This window comes from Bombus impatiens, unplaced genomic scaffold (assembly GCF_000188095.3).
Source record: "Bombus impatiens unplaced genomic scaffold, BIMP_2.2 scf_0504, whole genome shotgun sequence".
Classification (NCBI taxonomy): Eukaryota; Metazoa; Arthropoda; class Insecta; order Hymenoptera; family Apidae; genus Bombus; species Bombus impatiens.
The window spans coordinates 87166-100157 of record NT_176923.1 but is presented as its reverse complement, the minus strand read 5'-3'; the positions used below and the strand labels follow the sequence as shown (position 1 = coordinate 100157).

The following is a 12992-nucleotide window of genomic DNA, read 5'->3' as shown; positions in this document are numbered from 1 at the left end:
ACAGAACAGAATGATTCATCGGTGAATTTTTTTACAGCAATCGCCTAAACGATTTCCATGTCGTGTTAAAATGTTTTCTACGATGTTTTTATAATTCCAAACGGTTTGCATTCTCATTGGCTATTATCTTTTTCGTCTGATATCGACATTGTAAAACGTAGAGGTAGAGATTATAAAATTGTAGCGATTATAAAGTATTAAGATAAGCTATAAAGATTTAAAAAAGTAATTCGTTATGATCTTTTTCTGTACACACACGTACGTATACCGTTCAATACGATAAACGGTAGTACGTACGAGGATAACTAAATCAAAGGTACAACTATTATAGCGTTTTTTTCTATTTCTTATCTTGTGTTCTAGAAGAAAAGGTAGGTAGATAAGTAAATTATTCTTATCGTTATTTAACCGAACACTACAACCACGACTAACGAAATGATCGTTACCAGACTACTACATTTTTTCGACAAACCAGTTGAAAATTGCTTCGTATCGCGTGACCATTCTGCTTGGTTCGTTCATCGATCGCTGTGTTCTATACATTGGTAGAGCCGTTTCTAAACTGACACGAACAGACGCATGAGAATTTCCAGGCATATATGTAGGTATATACGTACGCGCCATGTGAATTTTATGCGACGAAAGACATTTATTATCTAAATTGATTTACTAACTACAGGTTTCAATTTCAAATTCTATTTCTATTGTTTTACGAATCCGGGCGAGCGATCTTTCGAGCGAAATTCAAGCTGGTCATACGATATGTGAGAAAGTTGGACGCACTCGGTCCAATAAAACCTAGGAACGAATTTTTATTTATTTACACGCTTCTACTACTTTATCATCGTAATAATTCCTTTCTTTAAACGAAAATACTTTTTCAGCATCTTCGCGACAGATCGACACTGTCGCTAACATAGCATCTGTTTCGTTAAAGCAAATATCATTAAGGAAAAGGGTATTTCGGTTAAATCTTTTCGTTCATATCGATTGCTTAAATACAAGAAAGTTGAAATTCGTAACGTCGAGATAAATTTATCAATATGTATGTATATTTACGTTTACGCTTCTTTAGAAGGACAAAGAAAATCCATTATACGACGATGCCAACTTTATCTCTTTGTCGCTATTTTTCTTTACTGTAAGCAGATTTTACTCCATTTAATTCCGGGCATATATATTTTCTATATTTAATTATATGTATGTATACGTGTTTATTCTCTATTGTAAAATTTATCTTGTAATGTATTCTTTCAAAAGAAGACAGGGAGAAAACAATCACAAGAAACAAGTATTCTTTGTGCCGTGCGACGTATAATTTGTTGTGTAAGGACTATTGTTTTCACAATTTCTATGGTAAAAAAGGAAAGTGTGTAGCTTCCCGTAAATCTTCCCTATAATACGCGGAAATGATTTCATTGCTAGGAGTTTCCGTCGTAGACGAATCATGATTTTCTTCGACAATCCACAGAATTTAAGGACGGGAAGCGGGAAAAGATCTCCCTATCATGCTTTTCTATACATGTGTTATATTATTTTTTATCTTTAAAATTTTGCGTTCCAACGGAATATCATATTTTCCAATTTTTGCGAGATAAAATAAAGGACGAAAGAAATGTTTCGGTCGTAAATACCAGATTTGAAAAGCATTATCCGTCGGGCACGATCGTTCGCTGTCGCTGGTTAATGGTTGGTAACGTAGGTACCTTCGAATGGCGAGCAACAAGATACGCTTGTTCGCGTAGTGCCTGGTTGCACGAAAATTACTAAAATCTTTGACGTAGTCTAGCATTGTTGATTCCTACTACTGTTGTTACTACGCGCACCTTCCAACTACTGTGTTAACGTTATTAGAGTGGAAATCCTGCTTGGATGTATTTACATGATCGCTCTACCGATTCAGCTTTTTCATAAAAATTACCCACCTCTGTCTATGCATTGTTGTAACTACGTCATTTTCAAAATTTTAAAGTAGACGATATAGTTATATTCTATTTACAAATATTTTCAAATCTCGAAGTCTTTATTTTTACGGTATGATACGATCGGATCTGACGATATAAATTTTTAAGTCGCCGAAATTTGAATTGGCGATCGTTATCTGACTAGTTCGGTAAATCCCTAACAGTTGCGAGTAATTGACAAATTTGTGAGTTGGTATTCGATTTGGCGGAGAAAGTACGACGATAATCGAGTTATACCGTCGATTACACGATATATATTCTTAATTCGTAAGCTAGTAGTTCCGCAATATTTTCACCTGGTATGCGACACGTAGTGGAGCACTGCAGTATTTTAGTTAGGTCGAACTGCGCTTTGAACCGTTGCCAACAACGTCTTTCTCTTTGTCATCCTGGTTTTTCCTCCTCGTCGTTCGAACCTTCTGTAACCTCGCCTTTGTATTCGTTTCACCTATGGGTATTCTAGGTCAAGTGTGTATTTTAATGATCACCAGTATTAACGAAGATATTTTTCCAAGTTACACGATACACGGGAATCGAATAGAAGTCATGTACCCTATGATCTTCGCAACATATTACGCTGCGACATTTCTGCTTACAAAGGTAGGGACACTTACGCAATGAAATGAATTTTTTACGTATCTCGTCTGTGACAAATAATCCAGAATATCAATATGTTACCTTTCTCCACGAGAACAAACGATACGGAGGATCGGACGGTTCGACGATCTCATCGGTGTATATACATAATTCCTTTCCTCGCCTTTGCTCAAAGTTCGCCATTGTCGAGCGATCAAAGGGAAGTGGAAAGATTTCAAGTTAGAGCAGTAGAATTCGGACGAGGTAAAGTTCTTGAAAGAAACTACAAGACTAAACAAAATACATCAGCGACGCGTTAGAACAAGTATCGCCCTCTTTATGAAGTTTACTCGTACGTACAGAAACGGAAATTCCCGAAGTTATCCGCATACGGAGGGCACTGTCCTTATTGCGTTGCATAACTTACGCTCATTACGGAATCCTCGGTGGCGCCTCTATTTTTATGCAGAGTATACCGTACCCGTACCGGCAACCGTTTTACGATTTATTACTGGGATCTCTGTGTCAGTCGCACCTCATGACTGACGATGCCAATCAACATCCGCGCTAGACATCTAGATTTTCCTCTCTCTTTAAACGTAAATGCATATTCGATAATAGATGTTTATCGACATCTCTCAGGATTTTTGGTAGAAAATCGTATAAATTAATTTCATTAGCGCGAAGCAATCTCCATGACCGATCTCGAAATACACACATACACGATCGGCCTATCGATTTAACGATAATTGCATATTTTTACTGGTACATATTCGACCACATTTTCAGTCACTGGCAATACAAAATCTAAATAAAAATTCTGCGTAATGATAATATAAATTAAACAACGTCGACTCATTCGTTATAATCTTGAAAAACAGAAGAGAGTTAATGTTTTTAATCATCTTCGATTTGACGATACAATGTTTTGGTTTTTTACTTTGAATGTTTGTACAGCGTTTTACGATATCGAACGTATTTGAAAAATTTGACGCATTTACATTGCTATTGATAGGTGCTTCGAATGTCATTAATCAACGTGTATTATGTAATATTTCTTACTCCTCTTTTGTGTATATTTCTCGATTAGGGTTTCGGCAGAAGCGACGAATTAAATAGAATCAAAATAATTAGTTCCCCTCTTAAATTATATCTGTGCCCATTGTGTTCAAGAGCTTTTGCAACTTACGAAAAATATAAACGAATAAAGAGGAAAGGAAAGAGGCGTGAAGTCTCAGTGAACTCGATCGGACACGCTTTCTGTTTTTACTTCGTCTCTAGAACGGGCGGTTACGCTCTTCGCCCGAATAATAAAGACGACTTTCCATTTTCAACGTAAACGATGTTCTGTTGAACGCAAAAAGAAATCGTTGGAAGACCCTTATGAAATCGCGTAGGTGGTTACATTGCATTTTTTCTGACTAATTATTCGCCAAGTTGCCTTTAAATAAAGGTTTTTAACGCGTAACGCACCAATCTTGAAAATCATTAGCGCTATCTTTGCCGCAAGTCCGATAATTTTCCAATACCTGAACTCTGGACATTTCGCTATTTGGTATAAGCTTTTAATAAGCTCGTTAGAATACGTGGAATATGTACGCTGGCGAGTATGAGTTAAACAAAAAGAACGATGAAGAATAAACACGTATGATAGATTTTCTGACGCGTTGTGGACGATTACGCGGCAATATATATATATATATATATATATATATATGTATCTACAAGTAAACAAGGGAGAACAGTTTGAGGGTGAGCGGCGAAAAGTCACGTTATGGAGATTACACACTTACAGAAGATCGTGGTTCTGTCTGACAGTCGCGTTGCATCAGCTGAGTATCACGCGCTTATCCCTTTTACTCCAATTTTCCATGTTTTTCGCGTCTACCTTCGTTCGTCCACTCGTGCGTGGCTAGCCTACGAATCGCGTCCACGCTCGTAAGTACTTCTGTACACACGCGCGTCACATCCATCGTATCGCAATGTGGAAACACGTTCAACGTAAACGTCAGCACGGTGGAACACGACGACAACGTGTTGCTGTGCCAGAGAGCGGCAAGTTGTCGCAAATATACCTCCAGCTGTATTCGTTTCGACATTTCTGAACTGTATTCGTTAACAAAAGTGCAGTAAGAGTAACGAAGCTACGCGAGTAACGAAGAAGGAAGGAAAGAGAAGATAAAGAAACAGTTACGAAGTAGCGAGTGCGAGAGGGAGTTGACTGAAGAAAAAGTAGCGGTGTGGTGGGGCAGTTAGCGACAGTGTACCGGTAGTGGTAACGCGGGTGTCGCGGTGTTATGCCGTGGTGAAGGTATACGCGTGCATGGATACACGAACACGCACGCGGATCGAAAAGAGAAAGAAAATAAGAGGGAGGTAGAAGGAAGAAGGCCGGCAGTAGACAAGAGGAGTGGTAGAGGAGCACGAAGAAGCAAGTTGGCAGAGACAGCGTCGAGAGAAGTGGTGGTCGTGGTCGGTCGGTTGGTCGGTGGCAGTTCGAGTCTGTCGTCAGGTCGAGAGACGTGTGGTTAGAATCGACTCGTTGGCAACGTTCTCTCCGCGCTTCTACGTTTTCCTCCTTATCGCCGCTGAATTTCTCGCCAGCCGGATGAAATTGTGCAATCGAGGCCTACGTTCACGACGTCTCTCAATATGGGTTAAATGGTGTTTTTCGGACGTGACTCGACAAGATCGACGATCCGATTCTACCTGTTGTGCGCAAACTTCGATCGCCTGTGCATTTCCAAGTGAAAATTAGTGCGCGTATCGCGTAAGTCTTTGTCGGAACGCATCCTACCGATCGAACGACATTCGTTTATTCGTGTACTCGTTTCTCTTGCTCTACGTCCGGTACATAGCTCTGGGAGGGAATCGAAAGGAATATCGCTCGTTGCGAGTAAAGAAGGAAAGAATAGGAGTGGCGGCAAGTTAGCTTATCGGAATCGAATGAACCGTATGCGTCGACGACGACGTCGAAGACGAGAACGACGGTAATACGTAGTCGCTGATGATAGCGCAACGAAACACGGATAATGCGGCAACTACGTGACCGACCGAGCAACGTTCGCCAGTGCGAGAGATCAACCTCGACCTCCAAACGCTTTGCCGACAGTGTAGTCTCCAAGAGTTTACGCTTCGGAGGGACAAGAAATATTCAGGAATGCCATCCTTTTCCCTATACATACATGGAACGTACTGTGATGCCGCGATCGTAGGAAACTTTGTTCGTTCGATTCCTGCAAACGTCTACGAAAAGATTCTTACGTAGGTCCGCGAGAAACCGTTAATCGAGACTAGATTGGATCGAGCGAAGTAGGACAAAGTGCAATAATCCTACTTAAGGACAAATTCGTGCCGTGTATTTCTTCTATCTTTCCGATGCGCGGAAGATCAAGGATCTTCGGAAAGCGTTGCCGGATCGGGAACGAAAGTCGTTGCTTCGATCGATCGAGCGTTCGATTTTAAATACGCGTAGACTATTTTTCCTATCCGCATAATTTACCTGGATACTACCATTCCGCGGTAGCATAGTATTACTCAGAAAGGCTGCAATGAAAACTAAGTACCTTATAACGTACCAAATAAATCCAATAGGTCGTTCGTTTTGATAAGAATTTTAAGAAAACGTACATATTACGCGGGAGACGTCGGGAGAATTTACAAAGAACTAGTTAATCCGATGTGATTCGACCTTTCTATTCCTCCGTATTCTCCGTATTACGTTTGCAGAAAAAATAAGAAAATCCGACGAAGATACGAATTCCGTTTGTCGTTCGACGGTAATCGACTGCATCGAACAGCAGAGAGGATCAGCAGCGAAGGAACAGCCATGACTTTGGATCGATCGGACGAGCAAGGGCGCATTTAGAATACAGAAAGAGTCGTCGAGGTATGTGCAACAAGTTAAGGGGAAGCACGTGACTGTTAGCTGCTAAAGCAAACATCCGAGCAACATAGATAAAGTTGGAAGCGACGACCGCGAAACTTGAGGTACGCGCGCGCACAAGAAAATATGTACCTATACTTGTACGTTCTCTTGCTGGCGACTCGTGAGAAAAAACTCGCTGGCCGAGTTTAAAGGAAACGTCGAACATCGGAATCGGCCGGTTGGTTATGAATTACACAAGTAAGAAAAAACTAGGAAAAACAAAAGGTGTACATTGAATTTCGTGATCGTACGTTGCCGAACTTATCGTCGATACGCCTATGCCACGTCCTCCGAAACCATATAGGAAATTTGCTCGAGTTTCCTAGATAATCTTATCTTCGCGGAAGGGTGTAAAACCTTGAATGACTTTTCCATTCTGCGGGTTTGTCTTTCACTCGTCCGACGAGAGGACGAGACAAATGCCCGTCGCTTCGGAAGATTGGGTGCTGCACCCGGCTAAAATAACCAGTTCCATTACTACCGTCAAAGGTACCACTATCCAAAGCACTACCACAGCTTGGATGTCGCCGTACAGCAGAGCATCTCCGTCCGAACGTCCAACTTCCAACAACAACAACAATAATGGAGTTGTTATACTCGAAGGATGTAGACCACCTGCTGCCACCACCGCTAGAAGGTTTCTCAGGTGGTTCAGCAGACTTGGTCAACCGCCAATCGGAAAATCAGGTAAATTGGAAAGTGATCGTCAACCTTTCTTTTCTATCGCGTCAACGAATTAAGAAACCTGTAACGAACTTTGCAATTTGCGATTTAATTTTCATATTTCCTATTCTCTTGGTATTTTATCGTACGTATCTCGTCGTATGACGCGCGTTCGTTCTATTCTTGCTTCCTTGTTCCTACTTTCTATTTCATTTGTTCGAGGTACAATCGTGTAAAGGTAAACGATTGTAAAACGGTGTAAAAGAGACGAACTGATCGAGAATTGGTATCGTCGATTTCTCGAAAGGGTGAATTCAACGCGAATAACAACTCGATGATTGAAATACCATCGGCAAATGATATTTTTTATTAAAAATTCTACACTTTTACGCATCGATATCTGTTTGCGTGGAGCAACGGTTAGTTCGATTCCACTGCAGTCAGACTAGCCGCGTTTGTACGTACGAGTACCTACTCGTAAAGAGCAAGATCGATGTTACTGCGTAATAACGTAAGTGTTTGAGTATAGTCGCGTCTTATTATAGTTAGCTGCGTGGTACTGTTAGTCATCGCAGGTGTTCCGTACACACGGCAATGGCCATTAATAAAAAGATCCTACTTACCAAGCAAATGTACACTTCACGACGGTAGCAGATAATTGAATAGGAATCGTACATGTACGATTATTAATACAAAAGCATTTCCATTAACTGTGATTTTCTACGACTCGTAACTCTCGATCTTTGTTTAAGGAAGGACCACACGAATTTTCTTTGTTCTTTCAATCTTTTCCTTCGTAACTCATAGCTACGTACTTACGACGATCGCTCGGAAAGCGATACCCGTTTACCCATAAAAGCCGTATAAAACGATGAAACGTGCTTGCAGAAGGTCGCACGATATTCCTATTTAAAATAAAAATTTCATCTATAAGTACTTAACTAGAGTCGTCGTAGTTCGATACGTTTAAAACGGCCATGCAAATTGAAAATCCCGCCGATAACGATTTACGTTTTCCTAATACTTAATATGCTCGTTCAAAAGCAATTCACCTTTTGAATCATCGAATTACGGCAGTTTACTGTAATAAAGTTATATTCGAATTAATCGTAAGACGATGGGTGCTGGAGTTCAATACGTGTGGAGAAACTGTATGTGATCGTAAGTGTTCCGATCGTCCGTCTGTCATTACGAAAGACCCGAAGAAACGTGTCTGAGAATTCATTACGAGTGATGATCAGCGTATCAAACGATCCAACGATCCAGATTACCATCGTTTTTGCAAAATTGAAAGAGTTTCTGGACGAATAAGGCATGGCGGGAAAACAAGTGTTTGTCGAAGGTATGATCTCCTAACCGGTTAGGTTTACAGACAGAAATTCGTCTCACGTTGCGACAAGTGTTGGAATACGGGTGATAGTTGTATTGGAAAATATTTAATTATATATAATAAAACTACGCTCGTGTCGTTGTTATTTCAAAACGGGCATTACTTTCAGGACGATGCTTGTGTTGTACATCGGCCGAAACTATATTTCAGGAAGCAATTTAATCGATTAACGGCAACGAAAGCTTTACGATGTTTACAATAATATTAGAGATTGGAAAAGGAGTAGCCAACCCGGTGAATCGATTTCATTAATTAACGTCTTTTATCATCACTTTGAATTAGTTAATCGGCGTCGAATAAAATAACTTTTTTCAACCATACGTTTGTGCCAAGTATACGTACAATCTCTGCAACGATCAGTGTCAAGTTCCTGGTATTTAACGATGCGTCGAGTATTTGGTGCAATGTACTCGAGCTACCATGACGAACGCAGAATCGTATTAACGGGGCTTCCATTGTTTCCACGATCTTTCAACAGTCCATCTATACGTTTCTACAGCGTTTTTCTCTTATACGTAAGAGAAGCATCCTCGCTGTGTTCGCGCAGTGTTTACTCGAAGAACGTCACATCTCCTTCGTTCGTCTCGAAGTCGTTTTTATCCGTTCCGATTAATCGTTGTTGGAAACTGAACCAAATTCAACGAAATTTGTATTAGAGTCAGACGAGCATGTTGATCTTCGTACAAATTTCTAATTCAAACCGTCGAGTTATGTATATTAATCGATTACACAGAGTAGACGTATCGTCGAATTTAACTGTGACGATGTTTCCTTGAAACAAATGTGCATAACGCTGCCTAAAATAACGAGTGTTTCGTGAACAAAAGAAGATTATTCTTGAGATTCAAACTCCCCGGCAAACGTGGCACGACACGATAACTAGGCCGGAAAGAGGACGAACAGTAAACTTGATAAATAAACATTAGACTTGGTGTGCAAACCAGGTCGCGATCGTTGCTGGCAACGGCGTGTCGTAGAATTCGTAATAACCGCGTTCTCTGTTATGTCCTTTCTCTTTATAATCATGCACAATTAACAGAAGCAAATAAGCAGTACGGTTCTGTCAGGCGTTGTCCGACTGTTTTTCGCTATTTAAGAAATACTACGTTCAAAAGTGCAAAAATCACAAAATTCGCGCCTTCTAACGTATCCGTCAAGTACACGAAATTATTAGTGCAAATGAATTTCGAATCTAGAACGAGTTATGGATAAGGAACGACGATGTCGAACGATAACAGAGTCGTACCATAGTCCGAGTTTCTAATTAGACTAATAAGCGAAAAACAAGTTACGTAAGATTGCCATTTATAATCGTCTTGATTGTTACATCTTATTTACTGGTAATGTATGCAGCAGTTTTATATCTATTTATTTACGTATTTCAACCGACCCGTTAGATATTTATCGATATCTATGGATATTCGCTATTTCAGACTAAACGTCGGTTAATAAGTCTTTAATTTATTTCACATTTTCTTTCGGTTTTTCATTTTTATCTATTTATAAATCGGTGTCAGCGACTTATTCATACTCGTTGTAAGTTTAAAACTTATTTTCAAATTTCGGATTCTTTATACATACGTGTTATTTTTTTCTCGCGATCTGCGACGTTTAATTCAATTATCATCGAATATTCTGAAGCTTATAATCTTAGTCTATGGATTAGCCTAAGATATTCCAAGGAAAGTCTTGAGAAACGCAATTTTTTCGGTTAACGATGAAACAGAACATCGAACCAAATAGCTCTACTAGAAATTTACGACATTACCGTCTTCGTCGTCTGCAGCCTCGCGATACATACGTCGTTTGAGCATCTTACCGGTTTTAATCACATTGCACGAAATATCAATCGATAAATCGATAAATATTCATCTGTCGATGAATTTTCTCAAACTTGCCGAGAAATTAACAACCTTCCGTACTTTGTACTTTGTCTCAATTCGTAATTGAATCGTAACTTACGATACTCAACGTAACGTTACATATTCTATACGAGATTCGTTACCATAGTCGGTTCATACGAGAAAGCCTAGAAGAGATTTTTCAACGATGTCGCGTTTACGCGTTGTGTAATTCTTAGCTTGTTTGCGCGTGGGTGAAACCGAGTATGTATGATGTATCACCTGGCAACGTTGCGAGCAAAAGTGGAAGTTGGGATTCGAATCACGATCGGTTTCTCTTCGTAGCAAGACAATGCTTGCTTCCGGGAAATTCATAAGCCACGAGTATTAGTTTTTTCAAAGTTTATATCAAAGAGACGCCAATTTTTCCTTGCAAATGCTTATTGTCGCACATCGTACGAGATACATATCGTCTATGATTTACACGTTACTCGAAGCAACGGAAAATCGTGATAACGTTGGTAATTCTTAACGAGCTACGCGTTCTCCATTTCCATAATTTTTCAATATTTTTTTTTTTTTATTTAATATTTCACATTCACAATTTGTCCAATTTGGACATTTGGTAGAATTTTTTAGCTGTTTGATTATCACGTGGGTGGCTACTCCCAATGGGATACCATCATCGTGTTTGTTAGGATATATCCTTTGTGAGATCTGCTAGGTGTTTCCTTTTTAGTCTTCTATAATTTTTCAATATGTCGTAGAAATCAACGTTTCGAACGACTGCTTTCCATATACGTTACCGCCAGACTGTCTTAGTTTCGAGAAGAATCATCGAAATCGAGAACGCGTCGTTTTTCTAAATAATTACCATAAAATTGTCTTCTTTATATGTACATATAACATATATATCTGGCTAGTTTTAGTTTAGTTTAACGGTAGTCAAAATCGACGGTCAAGTTTTCGTAAAACGTTTCGTTTTAACAGCGGGTGAAAAGGAAAGAACGTTTTCTTCCGCGAAGAAACGTTCGTTTGCGTCGAATACTCGTTGTCACGCAATACGCTATCAGATACGAGGTCATTGGCTTGTAATCTCTCAAGGAGGTTACATACACATAGGTGCTCGAGCAAGAATACCGTCGAGTGTGTCACTTGCTTTAAATTGTTTTTCTACGCGAACACGAACATTCTCACGTCTATCTCCGTTTTGAAGGTACATCGTACTTTTCTCAAGGTATTTTTTCCCCGATTTTATTAAATCGCGCAAGAGCAACTAAGACGATATATTTCATCGAATGGAAACATATATCTCATCGTACGATATAGCGTATTTAATCGCGTGGTATAACGTATAATATGATAAAAATTAGTATTTGATTTATCGCGTCTCGTCAGATTCGAAAATGCTGTGTAATTTCTTTCACGAATTTCGATGTGTCAAGAAATCGAAAGTACGGTTAAGTTTCAAAGCACGCTCGCGTGTAACGGTATTTCGAAATTTGAAATAAGATCGTTAAATAGAGGAACAAAGTTCTTTGGAAAAATTAATGAATTTAATATTTTATTCTATACCATATCCACATACATACATCGCTATAGAACGCGTCTTTATGTATGTTTAATATTACGAAACCAAAGAGAAATTTTGTTAACATCGTCATATTTATTTTATTACATCTTGTTTCTTCGACTTAAGGAATTTTTCTTACAATGGAATTAGGAAATAACGACTTAAGTTTCTAGTTGCTGAATACTTACTTCGTTCATTTCAATAAATGCCAATTATTATTTTTAACTTTCTATGTCATAGTTATATTACGTGCAAATATATAGCTATATGTAAGTATATTACGTATTAAGAAAGATTAAAATTAAAAGAATTGAAAAGACAAAAAAAATATTAAAAATTTAAGGCCGATCAATCGGCTATTTTTGCCGCCTACTCGTCGATTATAAAAGTGTCCGGATGGTCGGCTCAACCGACTATACATCTTTTTCTAGTATTTTCTAAGTAATTGGTGAAAATATCGTTCAAGCTTTCCGTCATCGAAATCTGAGAAATGACAGCGTTTACACGGTCCCTTTCCATTTGCGCTGTTTTGCTTTGATTTTCTTCGTGCAGTCTATCCTCTTCGATGTAACTGTAGATATAACATGCTTTTTCTTCTCTGGCAATTGGTGTCACGCAAAAACAAAATATATACGTATAATCTTACAAGCGAAGTCGAGAATTACTTGACCTGTTCGGCATATTATTATACATACGCTCTCGTTCATAAAATATAAATCCGTAAATACGTAAATATTCGGATACTTATGGACGGGGATGTTGTATGTAAGTACAATGTACATGGACGATGTATCTGCTACGTGTGTACGCCCAAGCGTTCGTTCGCGAACAAAGCGACCATTGTGATGCGTGTACAGCAGTGTTCGCATCGCTCGCACGAAATTATGTTTTATACTTTCTCGTTCTTATTTACGGAACGTATCCGTTAGCGAATAAGATTTAAAAATCTTGTTATTTTCGGGACAGAGATGAACAGGATGCGATAACGCGTATACGTTGTCGCTAAAAACAACTGCTTATCGAATGATATTCAATTTTGAAATATCGTTATAATTAT

The 12992-nt window shown here is 39.0% G+C and overlaps 1 protein-coding gene across 5 annotated transcripts in view; it reads left to right on the top strand.

Annotated features, from left to right (window-relative positions):
• Positions 1-12992, top strand: part of LOC100748494 (serine/threonine-protein kinase tricorner) — a 40464-nt gene that overhangs the window by 4490 nt on the left and 22982 nt on the right. Inside the window, exons 1-2 of one of the 5 annotated variants that reach the window (XM_003491078.4) lie at positions 4859-6429; positions 6958-7155. The exons of 3 other annotated variants lie outside the window; for them this stretch is intronic. In XM_003491078.4, the coding sequence (XP_003491126.2) occupies positions 6990-7155 (166 nt within the window). In that variant the 5' untranslated portion in view covers positions 4859-6429; positions 6958-6989. Of the gene's footprint in view, positions 1-4858; positions 6430-6957; positions 7156-12992 lie in introns of those variants that run through there. One more of the 5 variants, XM_024368995.2, reaches the window with a different exon arrangement.